The 16,810-nt window shown below is 38.7% G+C and overlaps 1 protein-coding gene across 5 annotated transcripts in view; it reads right to left on the reverse strand.

The window, feature by feature from the left end:
• CTNND2 (catenin delta 2) overlaps positions 1–16,810 on the reverse strand; it is a 650,408-nt gene that overhangs the window by 115,741 nt on the left and 517,857 nt on the right. For all 5 annotated transcript variants that reach the window (XM_061369698.1, XM_061369700.1, XM_061369699.1 and 2 more), the window contains exon 12: positions 13,412–13,595. In XM_061369698.1, the coding sequence (XP_061225682.1) occupies positions 13,412–13,595 (184 nt within the window). The remainder of the gene's footprint in view (positions 1–13,411; positions 13,596–16,810) is intronic.

Here is a 16,810-nt window from a genome sequence, read left to right on the forward strand (position 1 = left end):
CTAAAGAGGATTTACAATAATGATCTACCCAAGCCCTTGAAGAATGGCTATGTAACACATCCACTAGCAATAAAACATAATGATAGGGCTCATGCTATGAAAAACTAACATTTGCTTACATAAATTACCCCCCATTTAGTAATTACACTGTATGTCTGCAATAAGGTCAAGCAAAATGCAACCCTGGCAGAAGCAATACTGCACGCATTATAGTCTAGACAGAGATATGTCAGAGAATTATGGGGGATAATTAATCAGTTAATGCTTCCATGTGTTCCATGATATGCGGAGCTGCAATTCTAGAATAAAATTTTTCTGCTAATGCAGTCACTTTCTGCTTTCTTAAAAGAAATAATACCACCAACTGCCACAGTTCAGGCCAGACACTGCTGAAAAAAGAAAGTATATGGCTATACAAACACATTCAAACCCTCAAACAGATGCACACACATCTTTCTTTCTGGTTTATTAGCAAGTAATGATATATTTTCATTATAGATGATAATAATGTCAAAGTATTTAAAGTACCTATACTTTTGGAGGTGCAAATGGTGAAACAAACTCAGCATTTACAGGTCATCTGTATATACACAGAGGTGACATACAGTAGTAGTATAACTCCAAACAGGCAGTACTCCATTCAGGTGCCTACTTAAGCAAGCCACTTAAAACACGTCATAAATTGCTTTTATAACCAAAGGAAGACGACTGATTTTCCTGAACACCTCCAAGGTGAACATGCTGCCTACTTAAGAATATGTACCTCAGTTTTTTTTGGTTAAAACTTTAATAAAAAACCTCTTCAGTCAAAAAAAAACCCCAAACAACTGAAACCAAAACAAAACCCCACAACCCAATGAAATAAAAAACCCAACAACATTTCTAGGAAATATGGAATTAGTGTCCAAAAACTACATTAATTCACTTTTCTACAACCTAATTGAAGGCAAAACCAAAAATTAGCTGTCCTCTCAGAAGTAAAGCCAAAACAAAACCAAAAAAGCAAACAGGCTGCTCCTCTAAAATGCATTTAAAATTCCCACATTGTTCCTGTAAATCATGTGAAATTTCAGTTGAGGAAAAATGCATAATTCATGTGAATTTCCTTCTCTCCTGTTTCAGTGCTTGTGAACCCAGTGACAGCCATGCTCCAGCTGATTTTGCTGGTGGATCCTGTGCCTGTGTGTGGAAAGGTGACACAACTGTGTCAAGGATTGGGCTAAAGAGCATTAGACAAGATGACATGTGTTTTAGACATGATGACAGTCCATGGGTCCTGATGAAATCCATCCGCGGGTCTTGAACGAGCTGGCAAATGAAGTTGCTAAGCCACTGGCCATCATATTTGAAAAATCATGGCAGTCAGGTGAAGTTCCCGACGAATGGAAAAAGGGAAATATAACCCCCATTTTCAAGAAGGGGAAAATGGATGACCCGGGGAATTACAGACCAGTCAGTCTCACCTCTGTGCCTGGAAAAGTCTTGGAGCAGATTCTCCTGGAAGGCATGCTAAGGCACATGAAAAACAACAAGGTGCTTGGTGACAGACAGCATGGCTTCACCAAGGGGAAATCCTGTGTGAACAATTTGGTGGCCTTCTATGATGGGGCTGCAGAACTGATGGACAGCGGTAAAGCAGTTGATGTCATCTACCTGGACTTGTGTCAAGTGTTCGACACTGTCCCACATGACATCCTTGTCTCTAAATTGGAGAGACATCAATTTGATGAATGGACCACTCGGTGGATTAAGAACTGGCTGGATGGCCACATGCAAAGAGTTGTGGTCAATGGCTCAACGTCCGGCTGGAGACCAGTAACGAGTGGTGTCCCTCAGGGATTGGTGTTGGGACGGGTCTTGTTCAACATCTTCGTCGCTGACATGGACAGTGGGATTGAGTGCGCCCTCAGCAAGTTTGCCGATGACACCAAGCTGTGTGGTTCGGTTGATACGCTGGAGGGAAGGAATGCCATCCAGAGGGACCTTGACACATTTGTGAGGTGGGCTGATGCCAACCTCATGAAGTTTAACCATGCCAAGTGCAAGGTCCTACACCTGTGTCGGAGCAATCCCAGACACAGCTACAGGCTGGGCAGAGAAGAGATTCAGAGCAGCCCTGCGGAGAAGGACTTGGGGGTGCTGGTCGATGAGAAAATGAACATGAGCTGGCTTCAGTGTGTGTTCATAGCCCAGAAAGCCAACTGTACCCTGGGCTGCATCAAAAGAAGCGTGACCAGCAGGTTGAAGGAGGTGATCCCACCCCTCTACTCTGCTCTCGTGAGACCTCACTTGGAGTATTGTGTGCAGTTCTGGTGTCCTCAACATAAAAAGGACATGGATCTGTTGGAACAAGTCCAGAGGAGGGCCACGAGAATGATCAGGGGACTGGAGCACCTTCCATATGAAGATAGGCTGAGAAAGTTGGGGCAGTTCAGCCTGGAGAAGAGAAGGCTGCGTGGAGACCTCATAGCAGCCTTCCAGTATCTGAAGGGGGCATATAGGGATGCTGGGGATGGACTCTTCATTGGGGACTGTAGTGGTAGGACAAGGGGTAATGCGTTAAAACTTAACCGGGGAAGTTTTGATTGGATATAAGGAGGAAATTATTTCCTGTTAGGGTGGTGAGGCACTGGAATGGGTTGCCCAGGGAGGTTGTGAATGCTTCATCCCTGTCAGTGTTCAAGGCCAAGTTGGACAAGGCCTTGGGTAATATGGCTTAGAGCGAGGTGTCCCTGCCCATGGCAGGGGGGTTGGAACTCGATGATCTTAAGGTCCTTTCCAACCCTAACTATTCTATGATTCTATGATTCTATTATTCTATTTTCAAGACAGATGATGCCTAGCATACAAGACACCACCCTAGTGCAACCAGACAGTGAGCACAAGCAGCTAACTGTAACACATAAGTAACTGCCAAAAGTACAAACGATAGCACTCATTTTCTCATATTTATATAGATTAGAGGACATTCCTTCTTAATGTGAAGTTGGGCAACAGGAAACAAAAATGTCCTCAACACATATTAATGATATACAATGAACCCAGTATTTTTTTTTTGGGAAATAAAATTTTCTATTTTATTATGTACTTTCATTTCATAATGGGATTAAAAAAAAAATGCCACTCCTTCTTTTAGATGAACAATACTTATACTGTGTGCTTTCATGACCATGTCTTTTGAAAAACTTTCCAAGTCTCGTACTTCTGCACATAGTAAATCACATATAAAGATGGATGAATGACAGCAGGGCAAGAGGAGGAGGTATTTAACAATGCTACTGTCCTTCAAGAGAAAACACTGAAGCTGTAACCAACTAACTATAATAAATGAGTACCTGACAAAAAGAAATGAACTGTGAAAGTAAAAAAGCTACACTAGGACAAATATTTCAAGAGTACTCTGTCATGGAAATCTGTGTGCAATCTTAGCTAAAAATGCTATCAGGCAGATGTTAAATGACAGTACATGAGAAGCAGTTAAAATACATGAATAACATTATTAAAAAAAAAGAAGTGTTCTTTCTTTCCAAAGGAAACCTTCTTACCAATAATAAAGAACTTGAAAATAGACTATGACGCTAATTAGGGAAGAAAATAGGGAAAAAAACTTAAACCCCACAAACCTCTAATATCATTAACTCATTTTTAAAGAGGGATGTCTTCCTCCCTGCTAGCTGTGACATGAGACAGAAACCTGGCACAGACTTTGCTGGCAGAAGACAGGAAAACCTTTTCGTCCTACTCTGCGCCAGCAGGGCTGTGTGCACACCACTGAGCTACAGCTGGAAATTAGTATCACCTTGCACCTTGCTCTAGCTTTGAACCGTCTTACTCCACTTGTGTGTTAGTTTGTATAATGGCCAGAGAAATATTCAAATTGGATAAAGCTGATGAAAGTGAATTAGTGACAGGCATCACGTCCTTTTTACTTCAGTCTTTTTATGAAAAGTCTCCTTTTACCCCCAAATTAACTATCCACTTTGCTAATCCTCTCAGAAAGGGGTAAATCCATTTGATTGCGAAGAATGGACTTCCATCTTTCTTTCTCAAAGTGTTCTTATATCACTGTTTTCTCTGTTCAAGGAAAAATCTTACAAAGTGCTAACAATCCTCCATGGAGATGTGCAATGGTAATAAGAACACAAGTTCAACATTCACAGGGCAAAGTTTCACAAAACATGACATCCAGAAATGATCTGCTGCTTTTCAGGCTTCAGCTCAGACATCATGAGTGGAATGTAAACTAAGCAGACTTGGTTGTCTGCAGCCTAGTTCCATTGCACTCCCCTGAAAGTCCTATTTTTATTTATTTACTTACTTCATCAGTGGCTTCCTGAGAAAATACTTCCAAAATGGATAAAAGTAATGAAGTTTGGTGATTAGTGGGGACTGCAGTTCTTAGGGCTTCAGTGCTAAGGATATTAGCAGAGAGCGTTTCTCTGATGGAATGGCATAAAAGCCTTCTCACAGGAAAAGACTTGAGCACTGGCTCAACTTGAGCTGCTGGCATTACTCTCTTGCACTTGAAGTGAGACAGCTCATATGCCCAAACCATTCTGAAAGGGGGTGATAAAATGTTTACTCTGTGAAGCTGGCTGGCTTATCCAGAAGGATGAAGCTAACTCAGTGTACTTCAAACAGGTATCTCGACTGGAATTCCTCTGACTGCATGAGAAGACCAAATGATCTCACTCCTACGGGAGGTTTCTCCAGATTTGAAGCAGTCCACCGTAAGATAAGGGTGAAAGCTACAGAAGTATACCCTGCCTTTCCTTCACTATGCAGAGTTGTGTGTTTTCACACGTTCCTTTTTCACACTGCCTAGTAATAGTTTTAAGAGGAAAAAAGCTAGTTAATAAACAAATCAAGCTATTGAGCACCAAAGATCCTGAACCTTAGCAAGTACTGCTTCATTATCTGCGGAGGAATTGAGTAGGCATAAAAATTCTGGCTGATTGAATTTATCATTGTCTTTGAGTAAATAAAACATCATCCTCTATTATCAGCCACCATGACCATGACTACAGAATTGTCAAAATCAGATTTTCTCTCATGCTGAGATAAACAGTATTTTCTGTGGAGTCAGACTGACTACACCAGTTTTTCAAAGCACCCGTTTGAAAAGGACTATCCAGTATTTTGGATAGTCAGCAAAGCAACAACAGAGGTACACTCTGGTTCCCGCTGGCACCTGGGCCCTTGAGATTCTTTCTAACAGACCCAGACAGCTGAGACAGAATTGGCTCCATCTCTCCGGTTTCCCATGCAGTGACTGCATGCACGTGCTGACACATTTTAAAATACACGTGGTGCCACGCAGGCTTGGAGACTCTTCCCAAAAAGAAAATAGTGAGGACACTGTCACACAGCTCTGCAGCTGGCCAGTGAGAAGGAAGCCAGTTGTAGTCAGCTGGGCTTGGAGTCAGCTCAAATCAAGTCAGCTGGCCACCAAGGTTCAGATCATACTTTATTACTGTCTGCCAAGCTAACACTCACTACTGAATAAAGGAAAACTGTTCTGAAATGAAAAAAAAAAAACCACCACAGAATCTAAACCCTTTCACAAAACAATTTCACTTTCTTCAGTCTTCACATCAACAAGGCTTAAACCTCTGACAGAACTAAATATAAATTAACACTACCTAACCATGCAAATATGAGAGACATTTAATTTTCACATTAGGCACAAGTTAACAGCAGGCATTCAACCCGAAAGGAATTAAACCCTCCAAACACTGAGAAAATAGTAATTTAAAACATACTTGAGATAGTCAACACATCCCTAATCCATGGTACACCATGAGCCATTCAGCCTAAGAGGCAGCAGTTGATAGTTCTATCATCATCGCTGAGCCTAATAATATCCTAAGATGAAAGCAAAGGTACTGTGGCACTTTAGTTCTTTTTATACGTGCACGTGTAATTTCCAGCAACAATAAATTAGTAAATTACAGGAACAACACACGCCTGTCACAGTAACAAGTAAATATTTCTGTTTAAGAGAATAGGAACTAAACTTCAGCTAGGTCCTAAATTATCAGACTCTGACATATAGGTCAAATATTTCTAATTTTCATCCAAACGTGAAGCCCCACTGCAATATAAATGAGCTTCCTTGTTTGCCCAGGGATTACTTAAATAGTATTTTGAAGATGGATGCCCATACATCCCTTTTTAGCTATCCCATTAGCAAAATCAATACACTGGGAGCTCCTTCTGCATTGGAAGGTAGCCTTAGGAAAAGTAGCCCAGCCTCTCTTACCAGGTAAAATGATGGAGGAAGGAGGAATGCCTTACGTACAGGAGAGTAAAAAGTGTCTGGAATTATGCTGTACTAGTTTTCAGACCAAAGGAGAATACAAAAAGCGTTCCACAACATCAGTTTAAAAACAGAATATCTGGTTCAGATTTTGATCAACTCGAGCCCAGAATGAACCTCCAGAGCTATGTGGAATCTGTAGTATCAACCTGATAGGCTGAAGTAATGCTTTTACCAGAAATGCTGAAAGAGCATTAAACTTCAGAGTGCTGTCTGAATACCACTGCTATAATTAATTCAGTATGACCTTGCATAAACCTTATAGATTTGTTCATGAATATGCAAAGTGGGAGTAACTGCACTGTGAAGAAAAAGTGGGGTGCTTAAGTATCTGACACAGCTACACATTTAATTCTGCTGCTACTTTTCCCTTGAGTATCTTCTGAATAAAAATATTACTGCAGCAATCAGAGGACACTGATATATTCATACTAAAAGTTCCCTCTCCCCCCTAAACTGTAACATTAGATTTTTATTTCAGCTACATTTCTGAATGATCACAGCATTCAGTAAGGAGCAATCCCTCTCAGCTTTCAGAAATTCACCTCTGAAACTTTATGCTTAACTGGGATGCAGTTATTGTGGCCTCTCAGACTGGTCTGTGACTCTTCTTTAGACCGGACCTGTCAGCTTCTTGAAAGGTCAAATACACTTTCCACAGCAGACTGGCTTGTATTGATTTCCTATGATTTCTCCCATTTTGGTTTGTGGTTGTAAAACTCGGCATATGGTTGTGAACTTTTACACATGAGCTAATGAAAGTTTTTGGCCTTGTTAAAAATACGTTTTGCATAACTCATGCCCATGAAAGCAGCCTCTTGGAAAGTCTTGATTTGGGGTTTCTGAAATTTGATAAACTCATTATCAACCACAACAAAACTACAAATGATTTTCAAAGCTGGTAAATCAGTGACAATCTAGAAACACTAAAGCCTCTAAAAATCAGGCTCTTGTACAGAAACCTAGTCATTGATTAAAATGCCTGCCATTAAGTAAATGCAACATAAGAGTTTACTCCTTTTTATAGTGTTTTAAAAGACAAGAAACAACAGTTCCGCTCACTTTCCCTCCTGTGAACTATGCTCCTATCTGGTACTCTTGGATGCATTATCAAATTTACTGCAGTTTCTCAAAATTCAGTGTGTACAAGTAATACAGAACTTCTGAGCTAATGTATTTAAAAGTAAGCGATATGCCATTCAGCTTTAACCTGGAAGGACAAGATGTAGAAGTTGCGATCAAGACACCTTCAGTTATATTAAACTGTCAATTATCTGGTAGCCATTTGTACATACAGTGAGTATCAGGAATCCTCAGTTTCTTTAAAATGTTGCTGACATTTGCCCCTCAGTTCCTCAACAGCTTGTTGTTGCTGGGACCCAGGAGCATAAATAATACATTTTAATAATAATATTTGTTAAAAGGGATTAAACTTTACAAAATCAGACATTAAGGCTGAACTTTTCCTTAGCTTCTTGTCAAGCCCATCCTCAGCACTTACTGCCAACTCCAGGTCCTAGAGGACTTATAAAGCTGAGGAGAGCTCTCAGGAGTGTGTTTCACAACATACCAGTACAGCCAATATAACCCTGGACACCACAGGGGTTACACAGCATCATAGCTGTGGCCAAATGAGGTTGCACAGTGTGCAACTCCATAGATTACATAAATCATAACCTGTGTTTCACCACAACACACTCATAGAATATAGCTAGATAATTGGCATCAAATCTGCTGATCTGATGGCCCTCAGATGTTGATTTGATTATACCAGCTTTGTAATTTTTATAGCTCAAAATGTATTAAAAAGACAAGAACAGTGGTGATTACCCTTTTCTCCAGTATTAGACTGGATTTGAAGAGGGTAAGAGGAGGAGATTTTGTGGGTTTAGATTTGGACAGCTTCCTCTCTACAAGCAGATAACGCTGCCTCAGTATCCTTCTAGGTAGTTGTCTCTCTCTCGTGCCACTTGCTTGCTGTAGGTGCTTGTAGTAAAAGTCCCTCCCTCGAGTAGGCTGCCAGTAGAAATACACAGTTAATAGTTTTGTCCTAATATTGAATTCTAACCGGCTTCTTGATGGAGTGTGACCTTTCTGCTACCTGATGCACAAGACTGCAAGGTCAGCCTGAGAAGAGCTCCTGAGTTCTAGAAAAAGCATGGGAAATACTGGGATCAATTGTCAAGTCCAACAGCTTTATATCCACTACATCATGGATAGGGATGGACAAAATGTGACTGTTGTGTTGGCAGAAGAAGAATCATGTATCAGCAGCAAAGTTCTACTGTAAGAAGCCAGTTTTGTTTATGCACAACTGAAGACAGAGCTTTTACCAATCAGTAAAGACAGAAACATATTACAGCTTCAGTAATCACTGCTTCTGTATCTCTATGCATATACACATAAACATACATATGCACATGCACATACACACGTATCAGGTTACCTTCGTAAGAAACACGTTTCACATTTATGTAAGAATGTTTCTTCATATATATGCATGTTTCTTTAGAAACTAAACAGATGATGAATAACACAGCCTGTGCTATTTATTTTATGCTGCTCCCACACCTTTTGTCAGTATGAAGCAGAACGTTTTGAATATAACAGGTTATAGAAGTTCCTAAGAATAGGAATCAATAGATTTTGGATGCTTAGAAGAGAACTGGATGAGAAGTAAGACAGTGAGATAAATGAATTAGCTGTAAATGTCTGTGAAACAGATAATTTACCCATATAACAGTTAAAAATATTTGATATTCAGGCTCGAAGTGAACACAAAAAGTTTTAACAATTAATTTCTTCCCAAAATCTGATCTCTCCAGAGAATACTACTGGGTCAGTTACATTCAATTCATGTTGTAAAAGCCCTCTTCCCCTTTGCTTTACTACTCTGAGAGCTTGCTATATATTTTTCAGCTGAAAAATAATTCATGTGAAAGGTTTAAGAAATATGAACATGTGAAGTATGGAAATTTGAAAGGTATGGGGCTTTAGAAACAAAGGGGAGGTAAGTATTCTAACATAGCTTTGATTTTTACAATTGCTCCTGTACCTTCAGTGTATGATGAACATTGAAAAAAAAAGAAAAAAAAAAAGTCAGCATTTTATGAGTTTGAACGTAAAACCAGATTAGAATCTTAAACCAGTAAATGCCTTAAAATCCTTTGAAGTCCTCACATGAGATTCTATGAACTCAAATTCATTTTAAATTCACAGCTGAAACAAGGTTCCAGACTTTACTTCAGGACAAAAACTCTTCAAAAGATTTTTGCCTGGGATTTTTCAGATATTCTTTGTACAGAGACTTAGTTCTGTGATAAGTAAGCTGGAGCTTCAGGATAAGACAACATTATGCAAAGTTGATTTTTAAATTCCATGTTAGGGATCGTAACACCCCTTCTCCCTTCCCCCAACAAATAACAGGGATTCCAAATTCAGTTTTCACCTGACTTTCCCTAATAAGTCTAAATGAATCAGAACATGTAAAACAAAATGCAGTACTTCCCTAGCACAAGTAAAGCAGTCACAGCTGAAATCCGAAAGGAAAAAGAGAAGTCAGATTTCACAGAACTTAATGAGGCAAGGTACTAGTACCTCTGCGGGGAGGTAAGTAAATCAGGTGATTACTCAAACACATCTCACACTGAGGTCTGGCAATTTATGAAAGATGAATTTTAAGATTAAATTTGTAATAACAGGTATAAAACTCGGAGCTTTGAATTATCTAAACCATTTCACAGTATTCAAGTTATGTAAAATCAATTAGAACAATATTGTATTAAAGCTATTTCCTTTTTTCAGTTCACCAAAGTGCACAAAAAGCAGTTTGTAAATAATGTCTTTATGGAAGAAAAATAAAATACAAAAAGAAGGTTCAATGTTGCTGTTGCTTTCCACCTGCATTATTGCATGGCTGGAATTGCAGACTTAAGTACTTGGTTAGCACTGACAATGAATAAGCATGTAAGAGTACTAAAAACTGTAGTTAATAAGCAACTCGTTAATTGAAAAGACATAAGCAACTCTCATCAAGAAACTGAGAAAAGGAAAGATCAGCAGAAAGAATAATTTATATACTGTAGTGAAAAAACATAAACCAAAGATCTGACTATTCCTATAGAATGGCTATTGCAAACCACTTATTAGCACTGCACATGGGATGGATTATATTACAGCACCTCTCATATATTATTTAAGGTTTTCAGCAGTGAATGCACCAGAAAATCAAAAGCATAGAAGACTGAAAAAAAAACCCGAATCCTCCTGACATAATTGCTAGAATTAAACCTTATGCAATACAAACTGATGCCTCCAAAATCTGTCAACATTACAGATTCCAAAACATTTGTCAAGTATTCTGAACACCACCCCTTTTCCTATGATACTGAATATCGTCACTGATAAGCCTGATGCTACTGAATTTTAACCAGTGCCCCTTCAAAAAGGAACTCTAGTAAAAGCAGGAAAAAAAACAACCCTGCAGAGAACAACCAAACTGGAGTCTTAGAAGAAATTCTGCCATGGAAGATGGCAATGGACTTTCCATTTGTAGATAAACACAGCACTATGTCAGCCAGCAACATTACATCTTCCTGATTTACATTACCTTTATTGTCCAGTGATATCTTGAAATGGGAATAGGAGGCTTGTAACTAGTCACAAGTGGAAAGTGTGAGAGCTGTTCGGTTTATTGGGGGTGGTGAGTGTTTAAGGAATGCTAGCTACAGTACTAGCATATGCTACTCCAATCATCTCCACAGAGCTTTCTGATCTCTTTTTTTTCTGGCATTCACAGTTTCCTTCAGCCTACAGTGCCAGTATCTTACATGAATTCAATGCAAAAATCCAGTTACCACCTCAGAGGTCAAATTACACTCTTCTCTCTTGACAAACTCCAAATTGACATTCTGTTCAGAGAAAGACATATTTTCAACAGCAACCGGGGAAAGGTACACAAGACTGCTTCCTCTGGTATGAAGAAAATGTAAGTTCAACCCTCTCCAAATGTTCTGGCTCTGTCAAAGAGCATCCAAACAGACTAAGCAAGATAAAATTGTCTGAAGAAGATAGACAAAGGCCAAATAAGTACCTGAAGTTGCTAGAGAGGGCAGAAAGACATATCTGAGAAATCAGGAGGGGTTTTTATCAGAAAGATATTACAAAGCTATAATATGGTTGGAAGGCCAACCTGCTCAGGACAGCCATTTGAGCTGCATACTTACAGCTACCCGGGAAGTAGTCCGGAGTTCTAATATGCACAGTCTTTTGCAGGCAGATATGAGCTTATTTTGCATGAGCTGACTAGAAGCCATTGTGCTGTGATAGCATACCATTGAGCACTCGCTGCAAAGCAGTGTGTATTAGATCAGGCAACATACCATTCTCATGTGGCCCCAAGTCCTCAGGCTGACACAGGGTGCAGGCTACTGTAACTCGTATCAGTTTGCAAATGGGTGTACATATACACTCACAGAAAAAAAAAAAATAGAAGAAAGATTTCAAGACCAATGTGCAATGAATCCATCAACTGTGAGGTAGGAAGAAGTGAGGTTTGCAGGATCAGGCATAGGTATGAGTCCCGGAGAAAAGGCTGGGAAAAATTAACATGAAGACAGAGCTTATGGTGTGGGCAGACCAACACCAGACATGCTCATTCAGCAAAAGGGCATCATGAAGCCCCAGATTTATAATGGACACTTTTTCACTTCTTTCAGAAGCAGCTCTTCAACTGACACAGGTTAAACACTGGAAGTGTGAGACACGTAACATGGTACAGGTCTTTATGGAATGACTTTCGCCATTTTGAAAAACTTTTTTTTGAGCAACTTTTCTTCTAGAGATTTCAGTGCAAAGCAACACAATTATGCTACCAAACTCTCTTCAAAATCAATTCAACTCTGCTACAACATCTGATATTCACATACACATATCTGCATTTAAGCCCAATATAAATATATTTGCAATATGGAAGTTATTCCCTTCTATCTTTCGTTCTCTTCCAATCACATAAAAACCATCAATAGTAACTATTACTTTTTCCCATGAACTTTTCACATATTACTTATGAAAGGGAGACATCTAATTTGATGAAACAGCACAATGACAAAAAAGTTCTTGTTATAGATATGTAAAAAAAAAATTTCTATTTTACTTTGCTTCCTATCAATGTATGTTTTAGTTAGCTCTTTGAAGGATATCTGGTTGGGATGCAGCATACAACATAAACTGTACTACTGATACATACTATTCACCTAGTAATTTTCCTGTGATGTATGTAAAAATATTAACAGAATCTGTAATATACAAGGAGAAAAAAAAATCAATGCTTAAAAGAACTTGCCTAATATGCTAAAATATTTCAACAAAATGATACTCAGAAATTGCTATGACTCAAGCCTTTGTAAGGTTTTGTCAGAACTGAAACTCTTCTTACTCATCCTATTTTCATTCTCACATCTACGGCAATTTTTAGGAATGCATAGATCATATAGCACATATTTATATAAGTGCACCTTGGTGTTGCATATACAAGTTTGATATACAAATATAAACATACTTGTTAAGGATCTATTTAAGTATTCTAGTTGCACAATGTTAAATTGTTGGTCTCTTACTGAAATCCATTTCTCACCTTCACAGAGCAGAAAAAATCTACTTTAAATATTTATCATAACTCCAGCAATGGCATCTGGAACCTGTAAGTCTTATGAGCATCTTGCTTACTTTTTTTGCACTGATTAAATTGGGTGTAATAGTGAAAACATACTGACTTCACTTAAGTAACTGAGGAAATGAGGTACATCTACAAGATGAAAAACATCATTATATACAAGCTCAGATGAGAAGACCGGTCGAAGCTGCTAAAGAAAGAAAAACAGAAAACCCACAGCAACTCTTCTAGACTGTCTTCTAAATAGCTTGAAGCTTGTTTTCTAAATAATTTCGAACTTTAAATTTACAGCCCTGAAAGTCATCGCCTCTGCTGACGCATAAACCAATTATTTACTATACAGATGCCTAAGAATGAGAAATGCCAATTCACGCCAAAGCGAGATGATTAAGGCAAAGCAAATGTTTTGCAGTACTCACCTTAGGCACCCAGTGGCGTTGCGCAGCACCTGTGATGAATGGAGTTGTATTTTATGATCATCCTGGAGCGGAGAGTTTTCCCATCCAGAGTGAGGAATGATCACTGCATTGGTCAACACTGCAAGGGCATCCTGGATGATTGGCATTTTCAGTGCATCACAGGAGGATAGATTCCAGAGAACTCCTACAAGAAACCCCAAATAACTAATAATTAATATTTCTGAAAAAAATATTGAATACTTTTCCTTTAGAAAAATACCAGCAAGACATTTCACAACATGGGTGTGCTAAAACTAAAGCTGTTTCTGTAAAAAAAAAAAAATTGCCCCTACAATTTGGATGGGGCTGACTGACACCCTCACAGTTTTGCAGTGCAAATACAACTTTGAATACACAAGTAATCAAAGCAATACTGGAAATTTTTGAGAACTAAACCTGAAAAATGAGCAGCTGGTTATGATCTTGGCCTGTTCAGGCTGTGAACCACATGTGGAATGAAGAACTATTACATACTTTTTTTTAGGGCTTGGACTTCAGATTTCTGCCTTCTAAATGAAAATAATAAAAACAAATAGCAGAAAGTAGGTCCTGATTTACGCTGTCATGTTGATAGATATGCAATTAGAGAACAAAACCACAACCCTGTGATCTTCACTGTAATGAAAGTAACTGTCTAGGGTAGTTGGTACTACAAGCAAAAAGACTTCCTCCACAACCCGATATGGTAGTATGGTATTATCCCAGCCTTCAACAAGTCTTTTTTTATTTTGCAAATGTTTTACTACTCAAAGTTACAGAATACTACTAGTTTTGCACAGAAACAACCAGCTTAACTGTGCAACTCACAAGCAGATTTACTGGAATTAAAAGCAAAACCCTTCTGTTAAAATTCATCATGTGCTAAAGAAAAGGAAGAGCAACCAAAAGCCAAAGCTTTCTGATCACAGCCACAAGGATCAAGGCCACTGCCATTGTGCCACACAGAAAGCAGGCGAGATATTGTTAGGGGCAAAAGAGACCTTGCTTTTAATTCCCTTTTGCATATTTGTATATTTGCTGGAAAAGTACATTTGATTTCTGTGCCGTGCCAAAACTCTGCTGCTGCTGGGCAGCAGTGCTGCCCTACTGCTGCTCCTAGTGTTGGGGGAAGGCTGAGGACAGCACACTGTTCTGAAGAAGCAGTGGCCTTTATTCTAAGCGAACGTCCTCCCAAGAGTAGCTGGAAGAGCAAGCCTACCTCTTCCTCCCCTCCCCTTGCCAACATATGTCCTCTCCTCTAGAGTCCAACTCTGCTCCTTGTTACTTTTCCTCCTGTACTGTCAGTAGCCTGGGCATATGCTAACCCTGAGTGGCAAAACAGAGTTCTGCTTTTATGGCTACCAAGTCTTGAACCAACACAGAGATTCACAGAATTGTAGAAAGGTTAGGGTTGGAAAGGACCTTAAGATCATCTAGTTCCAACCCTCACTAGACCATGTCACCCAAGGCTCTGTCCAACTTGGACTTGAACACTGCCAGGTATGGAGCTTTATCATCATTATACACATGAGATTACAAATAGGAACACTATGAAAAAACAAAGCGAGTGGTGGTGGGAGGAAACTGCTAAAGACCTTGTGAACACTGACTAAGACATTTATAAATACAAGCAGCAAGAACACCACTTGCTCAAGGCTTTCTTTAGCATTCTGTGTTTTGAAGGAGGTGTAATTAACAGGAATGAACCTACATTTTTGGGTTTCCCTTTAAAATTAATTACCTCTATGGGGAGACTGTTTCAGTTATACAATTTCATGTTTTAATTATTTTATATGGAACTGTATGCAAAGACAGTTATGCATCTTAATGTGAAAATTTTGCTTAGCATACTAATAAAAAACCCAAACCACCTTAAAATAATCTGTATGTGGTAAACAGGCAGAAACTGACAGACTTTAGCTACAGACCAAAGAAAAGAAAAAAGGCAGGAGTAAGAATAGTGTTCATATTTAAATTTAAGAATTAGTGCTTTAAAGGAAAAAAAAAGTCTTTGAATTCTGTTCTAAATACCTTCATGAAAAATAAAGACCTTCATAAAGATATTACATTATAAAGATTATATAGATTATAAAGATATTTATAATCACTTTTCTATGATCTGCTCTTTGTGAGCTTTATTGACCCATCTACTCTTCCTGAAATACTAGTGTTTTGGTGGCTTTAGTCAGCACAAGCAACAATGTGGCTGTTTCGTTTTGTTTTTTTACATTTATCCAGACAGGTGTAACTGACGTGCATGTTATAAAAGCAGAGAATCTGAATGAGAATCTTTTTCCTTCAAGGTCCAATCTAATTCTTAAGCAAGACAGTGTGTTACTTTCTGTGAAGAAGTCCCACTGTGGAAGTGAAGCAGAAAAGAGTGCTTTAATGGCAACAAAAGAGTATTTTGGGTTTCAAGAACTACTCATAAATTGGAAAAGATGAAAAAAAAAACATAAAAGAAGCAAACATAACAGCTCTGCCTAGAAAAATACTTCAAAATGTGTCTGTCTACTCTATTTTCTATTCGCTCTAAGTTCTTGCTAATTAAAAGTAAACTCACATAAGCATTGTGATAAATCGCTATTCAGCGACACTTGAGATGCCCAGAAATAGTCTTCAAGCCTTTTTTATCCGTTTAAAATCCACTTGACACTGCACATGAGCTTTTGCTCAATAAAATACCACGGTAACGAGTGAGGTCCAAATCCAAATAAACCCCCACATATTTACCCATGAGCCAAAAAGTGGGGTCTGTTTCCATTAACTGGAAATTAAACCTTCCCAGTAAGAGGATGAAGCATTCACCAGACCAAATTAGCTGTTCTACCTTCTCCTAAAATGAACTTAAATCAAGGCAGAATCAAGCAAAACAGCACTGCCCAGTAAGCCTGAAACTGTTTTCGAAGTTTCTGCACCTCCACAGTTTTTTTAAGGAGTAAGATAATCTTTCACATTAGAATATTTTAACTAATTTTAAGTCTTTGAATACTACCAGCCGCATTAAATGGAAACAACAATTTTATTCTGACAAGCTGTAATTTATTCTCACAAGCAGCAGAGTCTGTCACTTGCTGAGGCTGGCATTTTAAGTGCTCCTTGTACCCTTTTTTAATTAAAGATCTGCAATTATGAAAGGGCACTGTCAATTCACTTCCCATTACTTTTGCTGAGCACGACCTGGAGATAGATTTATGTGGGGTCTAAGAAGATGATCCATTGCTTTGTCTTTGCAAAGGAAAGTGGTAAAAAAAAATAAGCCTTTTACCTGAGGCACATTTCATTACGGAGCTACCTCTTCTCCACAAGACTGAACATATTTCCAAGCATGTACGCAGTAAGACTGTTGTAAGGATCTGGTCACTGAGATGATTTGCTACA

The sequence above is a fragment of the Neopsephotus bourkii genome, unplaced genomic scaffold (assembly GCF_033783945.1).
Source record: "Neopsephotus bourkii isolate Nb327-2 ecotype Australia unplaced genomic scaffold, CSIRO-AGI_Nbou_v1 NB_1508, whole genome shotgun sequence".
Lineage (NCBI taxonomy): Eukaryota > Metazoa > Chordata > Aves > Psittaciformes > Psittacidae > Neopsephotus > Neopsephotus bourkii.